The 19,116-nt window shown below is 38.4% G+C and overlaps 1 protein-coding gene across 1 annotated transcript in view; it reads right to left on the reverse strand.

Moving 5' to 3' along the window:
* LOC107739553 (nuclear factor of activated T-cells, cytoplasmic 1-like) overlaps positions 1-18,123 on the reverse strand; it is a 39,802-nt gene extending 21,679 nt beyond the window's left edge. The window contains exons 1-6 of the mRNA XM_016551705.1: positions 17,924-18,123; positions 14,537-15,569; positions 14,258-14,417; positions 10,004-10,206; positions 8,305-8,477; positions 7,234-7,374 (exon numbers count right to left, since the gene is read on the reverse strand). Coding sequence (XP_016407191.1) covers positions 7,234-7,374; positions 8,305-8,477; positions 10,004-10,206; positions 14,258-14,417; positions 14,537-15,569; positions 17,924-17,942 — 1,729 coding nt within the window. The 5' untranslated portion in view covers positions 17,943-18,123. The remainder of the gene's footprint in view (positions 1-7,233; positions 7,375-8,304; positions 8,478-10,003; positions 10,207-14,257; positions 14,418-14,536; positions 15,570-17,923) is intronic.
* Positions 18,124-19,116: the final 993 nt, after the last annotated feature.

Consider the following 19,116-nt stretch of genomic DNA (forward strand, 5'->3'; position numbering starts at 1 on the left):
ACCAAATTCTGCCAGGGAATTGTTGTGGATGGTCTGTTTATAAATGTCTAATATTCTTTTTGTTGCTCCTTAATGAGGAGACAATGCAGGGATTCCCTGAGGCTTGTGGCCGTGATTGGTTTGTTTGTGAGAGTGCACCATTGCCGAGGGTTGTTGAGGACAAGCCAAACCTCAGGGCTCCTACACACAGAGGTTATTGTTCTGAAGTGTGAAAGGCGGACTCCCGCATGAGATTTTCATTCACGAAGCTTCTCTAAAACAAACTAATAGAAGACCTATAGAAACAACTCGCAAATTATTAGTGGTGCTTGTTAAGGCGAGCATCAATATTACTATTGCTAATAGGGAAGGTTAGGGGCTAAACTAATCTAAGTAAAATAAAAATATATGTTGTGTTCTATGGCTATGACGGTTTACATAAACTTAAAAAGAAAAAAAGATTATTTAAATTCAACTGTTTGTTGAGTTAATTACCAGAGCCTTTCTACGAGTTACGTTGTTACTCCAGTAAATGGTGAATGGCTGCCTTCGTGTGAGTCACTGAATCTTTGCTTCAACCGTTTTATTCAAAATTAATGATTCTTTCAGTAAAAATGACTCTCGGTTCAGTAAGGGAGTCGTACTCCATAGTGGCTCCAAACAATTTAATGAAGCAGTGAGAATGAATCAAACTTCTAACTCACAAATGAGTTGAGACCTTTTCGTGACTGTCCCATTAAAAAGAATCAGTTTGCGAGTCATTTGTTCGCAAATTGGACAAAACTTCTCGTACTGCTGTTGCTGTAGTTTTGAAGCACTGGTGCACACACCTCACAATTTGATGAAACTTCATACGGATGGACACACAAGTTTTTGCAAGTGAATTTTGAATTACTGTCTCAAATTTTAATTCTTCTGTTACATTTGTGATCATTTTGGCAGCAGTCTGAGGTTTTAACCAATATTGGGGGTTGATGCATCTAAAGTGTGTATTCAAACTACCACCTGTCTGTTCACCGTATGATTAAGTATGAAGAATTTGGTTTAAAACGTTTTTATGGACAAAAGCCGAGACCAATATTCACCTGTGCTGTCTGGAACCACCCATGACTGCAGACAGACCTACTTCAACTAACTGTTCTAATGAAGACTGACTCACACACACACACACACACACACAGGTCTGTACCTGGATAACTTAATCTAAAGGGTAAAAATAAGATGCTCCAGGTCAAAGCATGGTGCCACAGCATTATCATATGTACTCACAGACCAATGCACAAAGAAAGAGGGGGAAAAGAATTTTAAGTGGTTTTGCAGCTGGGCAGGCAGTGAAGTCCAGTGAGCCCAGATGTAAAAACGCTCTTTCTCTCGTGAGGGTGTTTCTTTGTGTCTGCCTCTTTCTTTCACCCTCTATTTTTCCTTCTGTTAGGAATCCCCACTGTTCTGTAACACACCCACACGCACATATTAACTGTAACACATCTGGCTCAAGCACTCACACACAAACACATAGACCATTTCTAGTCAATGGAAAAATTTTCGATTCGAACAGGAACCACTATAGATCACAGCCCTGGCCAGTGTCAAATAAAGATAACAAGTTCTGTTGTTATGAATTTGCATACAAAGTCAACAAGCTGCTCTACCACTGACACTGTGAGCTCTCCAACAATCTTAACCTGATAGGCATCTGAGGATGCCAACTTAAAGAACTTTAAAGTTGAGAAATTCACCTCTCTCCCTCTTCCTCTCTGTCCACGTCTACAGAGTAAGAAAAGAAGATGTCTTATCTTGAGTCATCGGCCAAAATGAAGATTTCTTGGAGGTGTCTGATTATGCTGTGGTGTCTAGACCAGACAGTGAACTCAGATTAGTAACATACACATATTAATCACAGATGACTCTGATGTGGATGGTGCCCAGATCATTCAGCAGACACATTTATATAAAGCCATAAAGGATATCTACAGTGGGTACGGAAAGTATTCAGACCCCCTTAAATTTTTCACTCTTTGTTATATTGCAGCCATTTGCTAAAATCATTTAAGTTAATTTTTTTTCCTCATTAATGTACACACAGCACCCCATATTGACAGAAAAACACAGAATTGTTGACATTTTTGCAAATTTATTAAAAAAGAAAAACTGAAAAATGCTCAGTATTTAGTAGAAGCACCCATTTGATCTAATACAGCCATGAGTCTTATTGGGAAAGATGCAACAAGTTTTTCACACCTGGAATTGGGGATCCTCTGCCATTCCTCCTTGCAAATCCTCTCCAGTTCTGTCAGGTTGGACGGTAAACGTTGGTGGACAGCCATTTTTAGGTCTCTCCAGAGATGCTCAATTGGGTTTAAGTCAGGGCTCTGGCTGGGCCATTCAAGAACAGTCACAGAGTTGTTGTGAAGCCACTCCTTCGTTATTTTAGCTGTGTGCTTAGGGTCATTGTCTTGTTGGAAGGTAAACCTTAGTTCCAGTCTGAGGTCCTGAGCACTCTGGAGAAGGTTTTCGCCCAGGATATCCCTGTACTTGGCCGCATTCATCTTTCCCTCGATTGCAACCAGTCGTCCTGTCCCTGCAGCTGAAAAACACCCCCACAGCATGATGCTGCCACCACCATGCTTCACTGTTGGGACTGTATTGGACAGGTGCCTCTGTCAATATGGGGTGCTGTGTGTACATTAATGAGGAAAAAAAATTAACTTAAATGATTTTAGCAAATGGCTGCAATATAACAAAGAGTGAAAAATTTAAGGGGGTCTGAATACTTTCCGTACCCACTGTATCTATCTATCCATCCATCCATCCATCCATCCACCCACCCATCCATCCATCCATCCTCATATAGTATCCATCCATCCAACCTCATATAGTATCCATCCATCCATCCATCCATCCAACCTCATATAGTATCCATCCATCCATCCATCCATTCATCTATAGTATCCATCCATGATCCTTAGTATACATCCATCATCTGTTTGTTTGTATATCTATCTATCTACCTACAGTATCAGCAAATCCATAGCAACAACCCCCAAAAAGACACCTTAAAAACCATCTAGTAACAACATCTCTTTCAAACAAGGCTTTGTCAAGCTGACATTCATAGTCTGACAAACATTTCTATTCTATTCTATTCTAGGGCAATAAAAATTACAATAATTCCATTTGTACACTTAGCTTTACTTTCAATCACCAATCATTTTTAAATTATTTCCCTACACTTCATTCTTTCTCTCAGTCTCAGTATTTTTCCTCTCCCTTCGTATATTAGTTACTGTCTATGACTTTCCATTTAAGATACGCTCCAAGTACAGATGGGAAAAGAGTGCATGAAGTCACGTTGCAGCTGAGAGGAAGCAATGGTCAGAAAGAGGGAGAGAGAGAGAAAGAGAGGGATTCCCTGTATGTGAGTCACGTTGTGGGAGCCCCCTCTTTACTCATAACAAAAACAACCCATTCCTTCGAGACTGAACCCGCAGAGAAGGACTACACAGTGCTGCAGACCTCAGATTAATTTCAACACCTTTTCATGAACAGTTATGATGTTGATCATCTTGCAAAAAATATTCATCTAACATTTATTTAAAGGAACAGTTCAACCAAAAATGAAATTTCTGTCACTTTTTCTCACCCTCATGTTGTTCCAAATCTTTCTTTCTTCCATGGAACACAAAGGTAAATTGTTCAAGCATATCTTGGCCACACATCTAAATTTTGGTCTGTTCCTCACACAATTGCAATTCTATGAGATTCTGATAGTGTGCAAGTTGTTTAGACTTTCTGTGGTTTCTGTTTCATTTTGGATACGCATACACTTGCATTATATGCATATTTTCTCAAAAGACCTTTTGTGTCTCACGTAAGAAAGAAAGTTATAGAGGTTTGGATCAACATGACGATGAATAAATACTGATATCATTTTATGGGTGAACTATTCCTTTAAAAATGATGATACTAGAACTAACATGAATCTAATATGCTTTAACACATGAAGAAATCCCATCTAAAAATCCATACAGAGGCTGAGGCCTCGTTCCCTTCCTAAAAACTGAGTGTTTCCCAGTTTTAAAGAAGCCAAAGTTTTATAGATGATGTGTAAATGCAAATACAGGGGAATCAGTTATAAGGCAATGAAGCAGGAGCATGTGACCGAGCTCATGAAAAATGATAGTGGAAAAGATTTGTCTTTAGAAAACTGGACAGAGAGAGAAAGAGAGCGAGAGCGAGAGGGCTGTTGATGCCAATGGTGGGCTGGCTCAGGGGTGTTTCCATGTGAGGAGTGCCGAAGAATCCACAGTGGATGCCAGACACAGGGAAACCCTACTCAAAAACAAGCGCACACACACCCTTCTGTCAGCAAGTACACACATGCCCTCTCTATCTCTCTTTCTCTATCTCTCCTTTACACAAACACCCACGCACATATGTGCACAAATCAAAAATGTCTCTTGGTTAGACAGCATGTTAGTGATGCAGTAATTAAATCAAATGCTCATTCATGCTCATGCAACTTCTATCCATCTCCATCCATCCATCCATCCATCCATCGCTTTAAAACGAAATGTAAATAAGATATAAAATTTAAAAAGACAAAATTTAATATAAAAGACAAAAATAAAATACAAATTTAAATGTCATCATCTAGATAGATAGATAGAGAGAAATAATTGCCTACTATATTAGAGAGAGGGTTCGATATCATTCTACAACTTGAATGCATTTCAGCAGCTTTGTTTCCCTTCTTCACAGGTAAAACAATGAGGCCATTTCCTTCAGCTTTGTGTTACGGATCACCAAATATCCAGCGTGTTTACTTTACTCTGCCTTGGCCTTGTCTGCACCTCCTGTCTTTCTTTTTTTTTTTCTTAAAAAACTCATCAAGGAAATTAGTGTTTGTAAATCTCAGGTATCAACAGTCAAGGGCTACTGCTTCTATTTTCCATATGGAAAAAGAGAGAGAGACCTGAATAAAGACAGACAAAAAAATCAAAACAAACACCCAGACACAAGGGACAGCCCAGACTGCACTCTCTCTCTATTTGGGCTCCATTCCTGGGCAGCACAGGCAATGGAAAGTTCTGGAAATGTAAATCTGTTGGGTTAAAAATACAGCGCATTAATGTGCTCCACATGTGGCACTCTGGCATAGGGAGGGATATTTTGACGGCAGAGACGGGAAGAAGTAGGGATGGAGGGAGTGGTAGGAGGGTTTTTCTGGAGGAAAGCATACACACACATTCACACTACTGAAGAGAGGATTTTAAGAACAAAGCAGGATTTTCCACACATACTGTGCAGTTTCTAGAGGACTGTCACAGTATAAATGCTCTGAGTAAACATTGACGCTCATGACAATAACAGAGAGATAAGCCACTGCATCAAGCCTAGGGAGGAAGATATTCATGTGCAGGAAGTTGCAGTGTGTGATTTCTGCAGTGTGTGATTTCTGCACCACTAGTGGCATCAAAAATAATTCCATTGTGTTTGTTTGAGCAGCACAACACAATATTGGCTCAACTAATGGGATAGTTTTGGGATGGAATTAAGTGTTCAGCCAAACAATGGATGATGAGAGAGTGTTTGGGAAGTTTGGCAATTTCGTTTTCTATTTTAATATATTTTAAACTGCAATTTATTCCTTTGATGGCAAAGCTGAATTTTCAGCAGTCATTACTTTGTCTTCAGCATCACATGATCCTTCAGAAATCATTCTGATATGCTGATTGGTGCTCAAGAAACATTTTGTATTATTATCAATGTTAAAAACAGTTGCACTGCTTAATATTTTTGTGGAACCACTTGTAGGCCAACTTCACACCAGTTTAAAATGAAATGACACATTACACAAGTGCAATGACTTTGCACACAAGCAGCACAACACAATATTGGCTCAACCAATGGGATAATTTAGGGACGGGATCAGTACTGGGTAGATTACTTACAAACTGTAGTCTGTTAGTGATTACAAATTACATGAAAATCATAGTCAGTAATAAACTTAGTAACTAATTTCAGTTCATGTATTCTGACTACTTTTGGGCTACTTTTTGATTACTTTTAAACTAACTTTAAATGTGATTATTGTTATTAAAAAAACTAAAAGAAAAAAAAAATTCGAAATTCGAAATAATGAATTAAATCATAAAAATTTTAAATTAAAATGAATAAATCATTTTAAAATAAAAACTAAATAAAACACTTTAACGTCCAAATTTGAAATATTTTATTTGTTTACTTGCATGTCAATATGACCATTAATAGAGAACATGCAAATGTGTTGTTAAATTATTTAAATATTAACTTTAAATCTCAGGGGGACTTGTAAGTAACTGTAATCTGATAATGAGCATTTTATAATCCAATTACAACATTTTTGGAATCTGATTACATAACCCAGATAACATGTAATCAGTTACTACCCTGTTACATGTTGTCAGTTATTAAGTGTTCATCCAAAAAATGGAAGACAGGAGAGTATTTGGGAAATTGGGAAGTTTTTGCAGTTCAGTTTTATGCTGCATGTGTCCCAGAAATAACATACTGAAATGTTAAAAGTTAAAATGATTTAGTTAAAACGCGACAAGTTAAGCAGTGTTTGCCTCAATCCCAGTTTCCTTGCTATCTGTCGTATACAACATGCAAGGTTAGAATCCATCCCAAATCATTGTGCATTGAAAACAGCATTCCAAATATGTCCAGATGGCACCCACACATGCTTTTTGGCCTAATATTGTCCAGATCCTCTAGAACTACGCAAGAGGATTGGTTTGCGATTGTTCTCTGATGCGCTATTGAAACATAATATTATGACCAGGCCAAGACAGAATCTGTTTTTGTTTTTAGGGCGACAATCTGTGAAATTGATTTTGGTCAAAAGTGATGTGTAAAATGGAGCTAAGTGTACTAGACACATTTTGGCAACTAAAAGCATAATCAATAAGCCAAAATATTTAATTAACATGCAAGGGGTGGGAGATGTACTTTGCGAATGATGCAGAGATTCCTTGTGGGCCTAATTATAACCCAATACTCATGTACGGGTTTACATCACACTTAAAACTATGTTATTAACCATCGTCAGCATTGCGTATATCCTTGTACTTTGGGGAAGTATGTGAATTGGGATTCAGCCTTTGTCCCTAAAGCTTTATCTTCAGAAACCTCCCAAAAGAGAGGCAATTTCAAAACAATTCCTATTGCTCTCACACACACACACACACACACACACAGCTCCGTGTTCCCTACCTTGTGCTCGCTCCACAAACACCACCTTGGAGTCGGGCTGGAAGTTGTGCCCACTGAGATACATCTGTTCCCCCCCTGAGGCGGCACAGCTTTCCATGCTCTGTTTATCCACGAGGGGCAACTCCTGTGCTGAGCGCTGGGCTGCAAGGAGGATAAAGAGACAGAAAGAAAGCGAGGAAAGAGATGTAAATGTGCCAAATCTGTATACATTCCCATCTGTACTTTCTACTGTACAACTGGAGGGTAAGGAGTTCAATCTCATGGAGTTAAAAGGAACTGGAAATTTTGAGAAAATAAAATGTGTAAATGTATATGTGCGTGTGTATATACAGTATATATATATATATATATATATATATTATTTTCAGCAGCCAATACTCCGTCTTCAGAGTCATATGATCCTTCATAAATCATTATAATATGCTGATTTGGTGCTCAAGAAACATTTCTTATTATCACAGTTGTACTGCTTAATATCTTTGTGAAAACTATGATACTTTTTTTCAGGATTCTTTGATAAATATAAATGCTAAAAAATAGCTATTTTTTAACAATGTAATTTTCTTTACCGTCACTTTTGATCAATTTATGGTTTATTAATTTCTTAAAATGAAAAATCTTACTGACCCAACCATTTGAACTTTTGACTATATATATATATATATATATATAAAGTAGTTCAGTCTGTACTTTTGAAAATTTTACCTGATATATGCTGTTGATATAGGCTTCATATGTCTTTCATACATGTTCAGCCTTTAACTGGCTATAATCCAGAAATCACTCACATTTTATGAGCTGTGCTCATTTTCTAGTGATATTTCTCATTCACCTCATAGCAATTGATCAGGCCTGGCAATTATTAGAGCAAAAATCTGTCTTTGATTTATTGATTCAACCCATCTAATTACAGCATTCCTGTCAGTAGAGCACAGTGCTAGCAAGGTCATGTGTTTGATTCCCAGGGAATGAATTGACTGATAAAAAGTATCTGAATGCCATGTTAGTCATATTGAATAAAAACAGCCAAATAAAAAAAAGGATTTAGTGACATTTAGTGGCATGACTCACAGCACTCAATGGGGTTAGATGCCACCTGTAAGGACACCATCCTGCCATTAGGTTGGTTGATGTGGACACGGAACACCATCCTCACACGTGTGTTCTTCCGTCCGATGTCTGTCTCGCCCTTCCGGAGCTCGATGTCTGAGTTACGCAGCTTGAGAATTCCAGCGCAGTCGATTCTGTGGCACAGAAAAAAACTTTAAGTGTTTGAGGTATAGACTCAAAAAATCCTTTCAGAAGTACAAAAATGTGCGGCAAATATCGTTAGACAGTTGTTTAATAAACATTTTCTCGGAACAGTGTAAACGTTTAATTTATTGCCTGAATTGTTTTGTACCATTTCTGCCAAAATTACGCCTGGCCCTTGTTCTGCGCTGCATAAATAAATTCCCTTTCTCTCTCGTCTCTTCCAATTTCTGCTTCTGACATGGCAGAGATGTTGTCAAAAAAATCCATGAAAAGTTTACTTTCTCCATTAAATGTTCAAATCCTCCAAGTCAACGTGAGTAAATACCTGTCTAAAGTAAAAAAAAGTATTTGTAAAGCCTGTCAAAGTTCTGCATCTCACTGAAGAAACATTTAGGGCCCTTTATTTAAGATGCACGTGAGTAAAATGATTCTTAAAGCTTACTTTTAGGAAAAAACAGGAACTCTGAAAAACTTGAGTAGCAATCACTGAATATGATTGATATGTTGATGCAGTACAGAGACTGGAATGTCAGATATGAACGTTTCCATGTGTATGTGGTGAGGATGAGTACAATGTGCTCTAGGTGTCATCCAGATTTTAGATGAAAATGACAATTATTTAAAAGATTTAAATTAGATCTAATATAAAATAAAATATGCAAATATATAATATAAAAGACAAAAATTATAAAAATAAAATCTAATTAGTTATATAATAAATAAATCTGGAATCATAAGCTGAATTATATAAGGCTACCAAATTATTAATTATACAGCTACTATAATAGAGCGAGGTTATATTCATCATTCCTTTTCCAGAACAACTGCCCGTGTTGAGCTTCCAGCCTCCCATTTTCAAGACTATGCGTCCAAACCGAACTCTATATAGAAAGTAGAAAAAAAACAGCATTTTCTCTTCAATCAAAAGAAAACGTGAAATGAAATACTAAAGAGTTTTTTAAAAAAAGGCTAAACTGCACTGACACAGAGACATACCCAGTTTTTGGCTTTACTACAGAAACGTGACAAAGTGGGAACGCTCCCCAGAAATCTCTGAAACAGGATCCAGAGGGTGTGTTTTTTTTTTTGTTTTTTTTACGTTTGACTTTTTCTAAGTCAAGTGTTACATCCATGACAGAGTGGCAAGAAAATGCTGAGCTGGTAAGACCGCTACCGCCTGGCTTGTAGAACAGACCCCATCGCACCATTACAGGCTCCACGCGACCAGAAGCCTCTTGTAACACAAGCCCTGGAGCTCATACAAGGGAAACCCACGGCGCTGGGACTCCTTGCACACACAAAAAACACACTTCTGCTCAGCAACTGCCTTCACAACAGGAGGATCGGCGGTAAAACGTAGGGGTTTGTTTATGTTGTTTATTGAAGGAAATATGCACAGGATGCATGTAGATATACATAATTATGAGGTACAAACATTTCCCCCCACCGGGCTTGTAAGTTTCTCGGTGTTTTTCCTGTTTCTTAGTGTCTTTCTGGAGTGTACACGCATACTCACATGGCCCTCATGTTGCTCTCAGGCAATAGAGGAATCTCAAGAACTTTGGTGTTGGACTGTATGACCTCGTGGCTTGGTGTGGACACGGTCTTCCCGGTTATACGGTGGACCTGGTAGAAGGCGTGGGGCCGGAGAAGACGGTCGTCTGCTGTCCCAATAAACAGCTGTAGGGTCAGAGGCTCACTCTCCATGTAGCCGTGAAGCTGAAAGGTACAGATATGAATTTATTGGCATAACCTGTTTCGAGCGGCTTGTCTATCCACAATGAACAAGAAAGTGACAAAACCACAGCCATTCAGATGTTGTTTAATGTAAAATGGGATTTTTGGACTTTCAAAGTGGGCGCTGCATAAATAGAAACCAAAAATCAACAAAATGTCCTGTTGCTTAACAAAACAGCTACAAAATGAAGCTACATTTTGTCAGTTGCTCGGTTTTTATTTCTTCAGCATGTCGAAGGAAGTCCCGCCCACACTGAAATTTTACTGGACCAAAAACCTGTTTGTCATATACATACACTACTATTCAAATGTTTTGGGTCAAACAAATTAGAACAAATTACAAAAGGAAAACCATAAAAAAGACAAAAGTTATTGTAAATCATAAATTATTGATGTAAATATGAAGTAAGAATTTGTATGGGAAAATGTATTTTCAAAACTCAAGCAAATTTGGTCAAATCTCCGTAATACACAGCTGATGTATGGAGATCTTCAAGGAGGGTGGTCAGAATCTGTGGTGAAGGTCCTGGACCAGTCTGTATATTTATCTAAGCAGATATGTTTAAGCCTGGCATTTGTGTTTATTCAGGCAATAGGGAGTGCACAGGCCAGAAAGACAGAGGCCCGAGAGATCGCACTCTCAGAACCCTCCCCTCACTTCATTACATTATCACCCACTAGAGGAATGCCAAGACTCTTTCCGCCCATTGCACGGAGTTCAGAGCAGTATGTCCACACCTCCAAGTGCTGTGGGTCAGTTCTCACCCACTCAAGCTCTCAACCTCCGTGGCACATCTGTGGCAGATGAGGGAAACAGCTTGAGGAAAAAAAGTAGATCTACAACACAGGCTTCTTTGAAGAGTCACTGGACAGAATCAGTGAACAAATTCTTACTGGAAAAGGTTACTTCTCAAGTGATATTGAGCAAGACCAACTGTTCTTCTCTTTGGGCTCATTCACTAATAGTGCTTATGCTTGTATTAAAACAATAAAATCATGATTCATAAATATAAGTTCACAAATTTGTTTTTTCTGAAATGAAGATCAAATTTAGAACCAACTAAATTCTTAGTGCAATACTTGAAAAAATATTTGATTTGCTTATTTTTACATATTTGTAAATGAGTTGTTAATTTAACTATCACAAAAATTTATTATTATAAAATATTATATTATATTACATAGTAAATAAAACAGTCATGTTGAAACAACTAAATAAATTGTGATAAATCCCAAAAGACAAGATTTAATACATTTATTTGGTTGTTTTAGGACTTTTTTTTTTTGGTTGGTTGATTAGGACTTTGAATTATAAATTATAATTGATACTATAAATATATATATACACACATATATAATGATTATAATGATTGATTATTTATTATTGCAATAAAAATGCAGCCAATCATGTGTAAGGTCTGTCTAAAAGGAGTTTATCATTAAAAATAATACTGATGGATATAACGAATTTCTGAGCATTTTGTGAGCAAATGGACCCATTACAATGATAAAATAAGTCCTAAATAGACTCAACCAAATAAAAACTCTACTAGCGGTATTTAACAAAAAAAAAGTAATAAAGATCATCCCAGTCACAGTAGGCCTATGAGATAAAACCAGTCTGAATATAATAAATGTGGAAGCACTGCTCGTACATACCAAACCTATATTTAGGGATTTTCGTCACTTTTTCCAGTTACGGCAGTGATTTTTGTTGACAGAGCTGTTCTTTGAGAAGTTTGAGACTTAAGCGCAGACGTGGAAGCACATAGCTGTGGTGCGGCAGACTTACTTCAGAGGCTACACACTCATGTATACGGGAATACATGAAGTAGGTGCTTAAAATACTGAAAATACAGATGATGCATTAAGATCAGGGTGCAAATTATAATGGCAAGTCTATTTGGTTTGTGAAAAAGTAGAACTTTATTTGAAATACTTTGATACAACCCAAAAATTACTGTCAAAGTACTTTTAACAACTCTGCTGAAGGTCACAAAATAACTTGCACATTGACTGAGATCCTCTGCGGAGGACATCAGTGGTGACAGAGCATGAAGGGAGGTGCCGTCCACTAAAAGAAGAACAAGCGCTCTCTAATCTGATGGTTTACAGAATGGGACAAGCTTGTTTGGGACTCTTCCGAAACACTCCCCTTTTACTAGCCTGCCAGAACTGTGTGCAGCGGAGACTGGACGCCTCCACACGATGCTGTTGCACATGATGTCAGTGCAGTACAAGGACCTTCAGCTAAACAAAAGGCAGCCTGTGCACTAGATCGGAAACAGCAATGTATTAAAAAAAAATAAAACACGAGGGTGAGAGGACCTTGTTTTTTCAGATGGGAGTCGCACTGAGCCACGTATTCACAATCATTAGCACCTCATTATTTTGAATTCAAGTACCCAGCAGCCACAGATGTACACCGAAATGTTGAGTTAACCTTTAACAGCGATTTTAGTAAATAAAGCAGTCGTGGAGACTGTGGTTCGCATACCTCAAGAGTCACGTCCAACCACACTGATTTTTTTTTTTTCAGATAAAACCACGACTCCTGTCTTTAGGAATTCTGTTATCCATTAGTGAGCATCTGCAACCAACTCGTGCGCTGAATACCCATGATTCAGCTATGAAAGCAAATGAGGTTCGCGACTCACCCGTGTCTGTTAAGCAGAACGGATGGACACCACGACACTGTGGTCTTGTGAAATATCAGAAGTACTTCAGACACGCTTCCTGAACTGACATGGCAGTATAATGAGCAATATATTATATAAGGGTTTAAATCACAGTGTGTCACTATGACTTGAGAGAAAACAAATACAAGGAAGTTTTCTTACATCAACAAAAACAAAAACAATGAGAGAGTGAATATATACCACCATGGCACATCATAGAGAGGATGTTGCAGGATGTTGACTAAAAATGGTTAAAAATAAGACATTCTGTGAAAATCTCCCAAATGAATGGTAGCTATTGTATTAAAGTGTATATATACATTACTGTTCAACATTTTAGGGTCAGTAAGATTTTCTTCTATTTCAAATTAAATGCTGTTCTTTTGAACTTGTATTCATCATAGAATCCTGAAAAAAAACATAAAAATATTAAGCAGCACAACTTTTTCAGCACTGACAATAAGAAATGTTTCTTGAGCACCAAATCAGCATATTATAATGATTTCTGAAGGATCATGTGACACTGAAGACTGGAGTAATGATGCTGAAAATTCAGCTTTGTCACTGCAGGAATAAATTACATTTTAAAATATATTAAAATAGAAAACAGTTATTTTAAATTGTAAGAATATTTCAAAATATACTGTGTTTTGATCAAATAAATGCAGCCTTGTTAAGCATAAGAGACTACTTTCAAAGAAAAAAAAAATTTAATGACCCCAAACGTTCGTGCCATAATGTATATTACTAGAAGACTTATACTGCAATCTAACTAATCATTTCCTGCATCATCCTAGTTAAAAATTAACACTGCAGCTTTTTATATTCTTGTTTACACTGATTTTCAACCAGCTTTGTAGTTATAATGTCATAATACATATAAATGAATAATGTGTACCTGCACCCAAATATTCCTTTTTAAAGTCTGCAGGACTTTTTGACAAAATGTCATTATTAAAAACACCATTATTAAAAGCCCACATTGCCAGTGGTAAATTACCCCTTTAAGACTTAAGGAGACAGTTCACACGAAAATGAAAATTCTGTGATCATTTACTTGCCCTCATGTCATTCAAAACGATATAACTTTCTTCTGTGGAACTCAAAAGCATTTTGAAAAAATGTCTCAATATTTATTTGTCCATACAGTGAAATTCATTGCAGTCCACTGCTGTTTTGGACCCCACTGGTTTTCATATTATGGAAAAAAGCAGTTGAAACATTATTCCTCAGAAGAAAGAAAGTTGTACAGGTTTGGAACTTCATAACGGTTAATAAATGATGACAGACTTCATTTTTGGGTGAACTATTTCTATGAGAAACCCTACTGCCTCTGAGAGACTCTGAACTTATACCTGGACCACTGGATGCCCTCCCGCCAGTGCTTTTACGGCCCCTCTGCTGCCTTCAGTCTCGTAGTGAGCACGGTGATGGGACTTGGGTTGAACCTCAATCTGCAGGCTGTACGGCCCTGAACTGGAAGGCAACTGCCAATCAAGAGCAGGCAACGATGGACTTCGAAAATAAGAGTGAGAGAGTAATGAGGCAAAGAGAAAGAAAGAACTTTGGTTAGCACAGATAAGTGGCTGAAATATTTGGAATAAAAAATAAATAAAAAATTATGTGCTACCAACCTGATGTAAGGCTTGGGCTTGGACCAGTATGGGTGTTGGGGCACATCCAAGAAGCCGCTGCAGTAGGTCTCTTTTTTGAAGGGCAGGCGTGCTGAGGAGAAGTCCTCCTGGCAAAGCTCCAGGGATCCTGTCTCCTCTCCACCTGGTTCTACTTTCAGGTTCATCGAGGCGCTGTGCTCCAGACTGGTCTTGCGGGACTTCAAAGGGACCCCCTCCCCATGATCTGCTATTCCATCTGTGGTGAGGGCATTAATGGCGGCAACAATGGCGGAGTTGGTGTACTGATTGGTGTTGGGCAGCCAGGTGTCCTCCGTCACGCTGAGACGGGGCGAAGTGTGTGGCGACAGCCCCGGGGATTGATTCGGCGAGTACGGATGGTACTTGTGCGACGGGCCGCCGTTGAAGCTGTACTTCCGTTTACCGCCACAAGGAGAATTCGGTCGTGAGCCTCGGGTGCCCATCCAGCTGTCGTCGGTTATACTGGTACGGGGAGAACCGGAGGGAGAATGGCGTGGAGAAGCACCAAGTGTGCAAGACTGCAGAGATGAGGAACCTTTCGGGGAGACGCAGGGAGACTGCCAGGGCGAGTTCTGCGGCGAGTTGTCGTAGTTGTACGAGAAGCCTGATTCGTACGAAGATGCATCTGAATGGCAGCTACGGGAAGACACGCTGCTCGCCGGGCTGAGGCAAGTGGGGTCACGATAACCGTCAATGCTTGGCAAAGTTAATGTCACTATGGAATTGACTCGCTTGGTCACGGGAACACTGTTCTCCTCCACTTCGTCCTCGGGAAACTGCCCGTAAGCTGTTATCTCAATGCGTGGACTTTCCAATGTGGGAGCTCCATTGGACCTGGTGCCGGATGTTTGGAAATAACCCACTGATCTCATGTCATCTTGAGGGGAGAATGAGGATGGCTGACTGATGGATATCGACAAGGAAGGGCTGGTCTGAAGATTGTGGTACTGGGAGGTTGGGCAGGGGTTGCTCAGAGCTAGTGAGATGCTGTTGTTTTGGCTGTAACCATATGCATCTGTAAGGTGCAATCACATTTTCATGAGATATTGCAACTAAAAATAAGCTATTGAGATAAAAGAGCATAGGTGCAAAAGATATTTCTTGAAGAGTGTGCATGTAGCTGCACACAGAGTATTGTAAGAAGACTGATGTTTTTACAATTATCCACATAATAAACTTTTTTTTAAAGAGCTGCCATTTGGTATAAAAAAGGGTGTTAAAAATTACACTCTATTCTTTATAAGTAATAACTGTCAGTCGGAAACGTTGACGTTGTGGTTAAAAGCCACAACCTCTGCAGAGGAAGCAAGGTGAGTGATACACAAATAGCAGGCCAAAAATAACAAAGCGTTAAAAATAACATCCTGAGGACAAAACCAGACGGAAAACCAATACTCATAAGCAATCTCTGTCGAAAAACAGGGGCAAACATTTGCTTTTATGCAATGTATATACAGCAGGTACAACGCAAAATGTCTTGTGCAGAAAATTTAAAAATATATACAAAAGATAATGGTTCCTGGAGATGAATCATTGACCACTTTAGCATTTTACAGTACTTGTAGCTTATCCAAAAACTTTTAGAAAATTACAACAACAAAAAAAAAACATTAATAATACATCATCTGGCCTATCAAAGTTTTTGTCTATACAGCTACTATCCCATTAAGACATAGAAATGTATTATTTTAATGAGTAATCACTGCAGAAAGGGGGGGAAAAACACAGTTTAGTTGAGTGAGTCACTGTAGTCAGTCAGTCCAACCTGGAGGAAATATATGTAATGTAAGTTAGCCCAAACTGGCGCACAGTCACTACTGGCTCTGCTTGGAATAAAATTTGCAACGATTTCTCGCTACTTTAGAGGATGATTAAAAACACGGATACTTGAAAATGTGACCACAGCGCAACAAAGCACCCTGGATACTGATAGCATGCTAATGTATCCCTAATGTATGTATCGTTTTGAATCAAGTTAACAACTACATATTAGATTTTTGTAAGCAAGCCATAAGTATACACTATGTGATTCTGATAGCTTTAAAAAAATAAATAAAAGCACTAAATTACTGATTACTAAAAGTATATTAGCAACCCCACTGAAATAAAACACCTTAAATCAGCCTAAGCAGGTTTGCTGGCATCTCAGCATGATTATGCTGGTCTGCTGGTTGGATTTAAAAGAGTTTTGGGCACATTTCAGCAGGTCAAGTTAGGAGACCAGCTTGTAGACCAGCTAAATGATGGACTGGGAGACCATCTTAAACCAGCAAAGACCAGGAAACCACCTTAAGGCTGGTTTAAGTTACTTTTCTCAGCAGAAAATATGAGAACTTGATTTGTTTTAGTACAGCTGCCATTATGAACTATAATCTAAGTTATCTTGTTAAATGCACAGTTGCTGCAAAGAGAGGGATGCAAAAACACACAATCTAAATAACGTCCCTGCTTATTCATCTTCATCACGCCCACCACTCCCTTCTGCAGTCTGTTAAACGGAGAAAAACTCATTCAGCCCATTGATTAAATAAGAAATAACTTTATTTCCACTAGACCAAAAACCAAAAAAGAAAAAACAAACAAAAAAAAAGCAACAACCACAACAGAGCAGTAGCACAGGGCAAGCTATAACACCACCAATAACCAATCAGAAATTAGCTTCTGGGGTGAAATCATTATCAAACATGGGGAGGGTTGTAACACAACTTTTCAAAGTCCTATAATGGACACACAAAGATTGTACTAATATATATATATATATATATATATATATATGTGTGTGTGTGTGTGTGTGTGTGTGTATTTTAATTGATTAATTTATTTTGCTATAATTTATATAGCTATATATTATTTAGCTTTATTTAGCAAATACAATTTATTATTGCATTGGGGCAGTGAGTTATTAAAAATAAATAAATGAGAAATTAAAATGCCCATGTTTTCTATAAAGTGTTAACCACCCCCTCCTACTGTCACAACTCACTCGTTAGTCGGATAGATTACAAAAGCAGTCTTTGTACCTGACATTAATTTACACAGTTTAGGAACATGCCGCAGATTTTTTAAATTACTTTAATTTATAGCAGACAAATATGGGAACGTTATGTCAAAGTCTGAGACACATGATACACATGGAGTTTGAGAAGTTGAAAACAAATGTGTTACAACACTCCCAGGTCTCCCCTAGTAACAAATAGTGCGTGCACGATAGCAGATTTTGATTTATTTTATTATCACGAAAGGTAAATTCATAAGCAAGCATGCGTGAATCAGTATTAATAGGTTCAATGATTCTAATATTAAAATAATAATACAGAAACACATTAGGGTGAAATATGACTCGGTATGAGTGGATGCATTTAATCTTACCTTCCTCAGCGGATTTCATGCTTGCGAAGTGTAGAGTAAACTCACACCAAGTTCAACGCACTTTCCCAATACGCACGGCAGTGTCCGATGAGACTTTTATTTCCCAATATAACGAGTCCAGATATCTGTGATAAAAAAATGTTTACTTCTACCGCAATAAAGGTGTATTCCAGTCACGAGAAAACTGTATAATTGATTTGAAAGCTCACTTTCGAAACACTTAAAAGCGCATGCAATAACAACGCAAAAATGTAAGAATATTCTTTTAATACAGTTTGTCTAACTCGTTATATTTTCTATTCTGGACTTGCATGTTGGTTTCCAGGGGTTCTGGTGACGCAGTGCTTTGCGATGGAAAGGTCTCTGTATCTATATAAAGCCGGGAAACACCTCCGTGTAGCCCCGCCTCCCTGTGGAGTGACGCAGGCACCACGTCTCAAGCTCGACAGCAGATGAAGAGAGGGATTCTCTCCTCTCAACATTTCCAGATGTGGAGCCGTTGAAACCCAAGGCAAATAAGCCGGCGTGTGCGCATGCGCATCTGCTAGAGAAGAGAAGTCCAAAGCTGCGTCCGAAATCGCATACTTCCATACTATATAGTAGGCGAAAAACAGTATGCGAGGCGAGTAGTATGTCCGAATTCATAGTATTCGAAAAACAGTAGGCGAGAAGTACCCGGATGACCTACTACTTCCGCCCGAATTCCGTAGCATGCATACGATATTCATGTCTTTTGTTTGTCCTGTGTATTTTTATGCATTTATTTATAACAATAAATTACTTTATTTCGTTGCTCCAAATGAGCCTCTGGCATAGTGTTCACAGACATGACTTTTTATTCTAAGGTCAAATTTGCTAGCTAAATAGGTGATTGTACTTATCGTATTTGATAAATGATTTACAAGCTGTCGACGAAGGCGTGATCTGCGAGCAGCTGACCGAAGCCTCCTCTGAGCTGTTGATCCAATCAACGTTAAAACGCCGATGAAAGCGGTAAGAATTACGTGAAACACTGCTGATGTTCGCGCAGTAGTGAGGGCTCTTTAAAGGGGTCCTATTATGCCTTTTCACTTTTTTAATTTTAGTCAGTGTGTAGTGTGTATGTTTGGGCATAAAAAAGATCTAGAAAGTTACAAATCTCAAAGTCCACTCCAAAGGTAGTACCTACTAAGCAGTATGCGATTTCGGACGCA

The sequence above is a fragment of the Sinocyclocheilus rhinocerous genome, unplaced genomic scaffold (genome assembly GCF_001515625.1).
Source record: "Sinocyclocheilus rhinocerous isolate Xijiao unplaced genomic scaffold, SAMN03320098_v1.1 scaffold314, whole genome shotgun sequence".
Classification (NCBI taxonomy): domain Eukaryota; kingdom Metazoa; phylum Chordata; class Actinopteri; order Cypriniformes; family Cyprinidae; genus Sinocyclocheilus; species Sinocyclocheilus rhinocerous.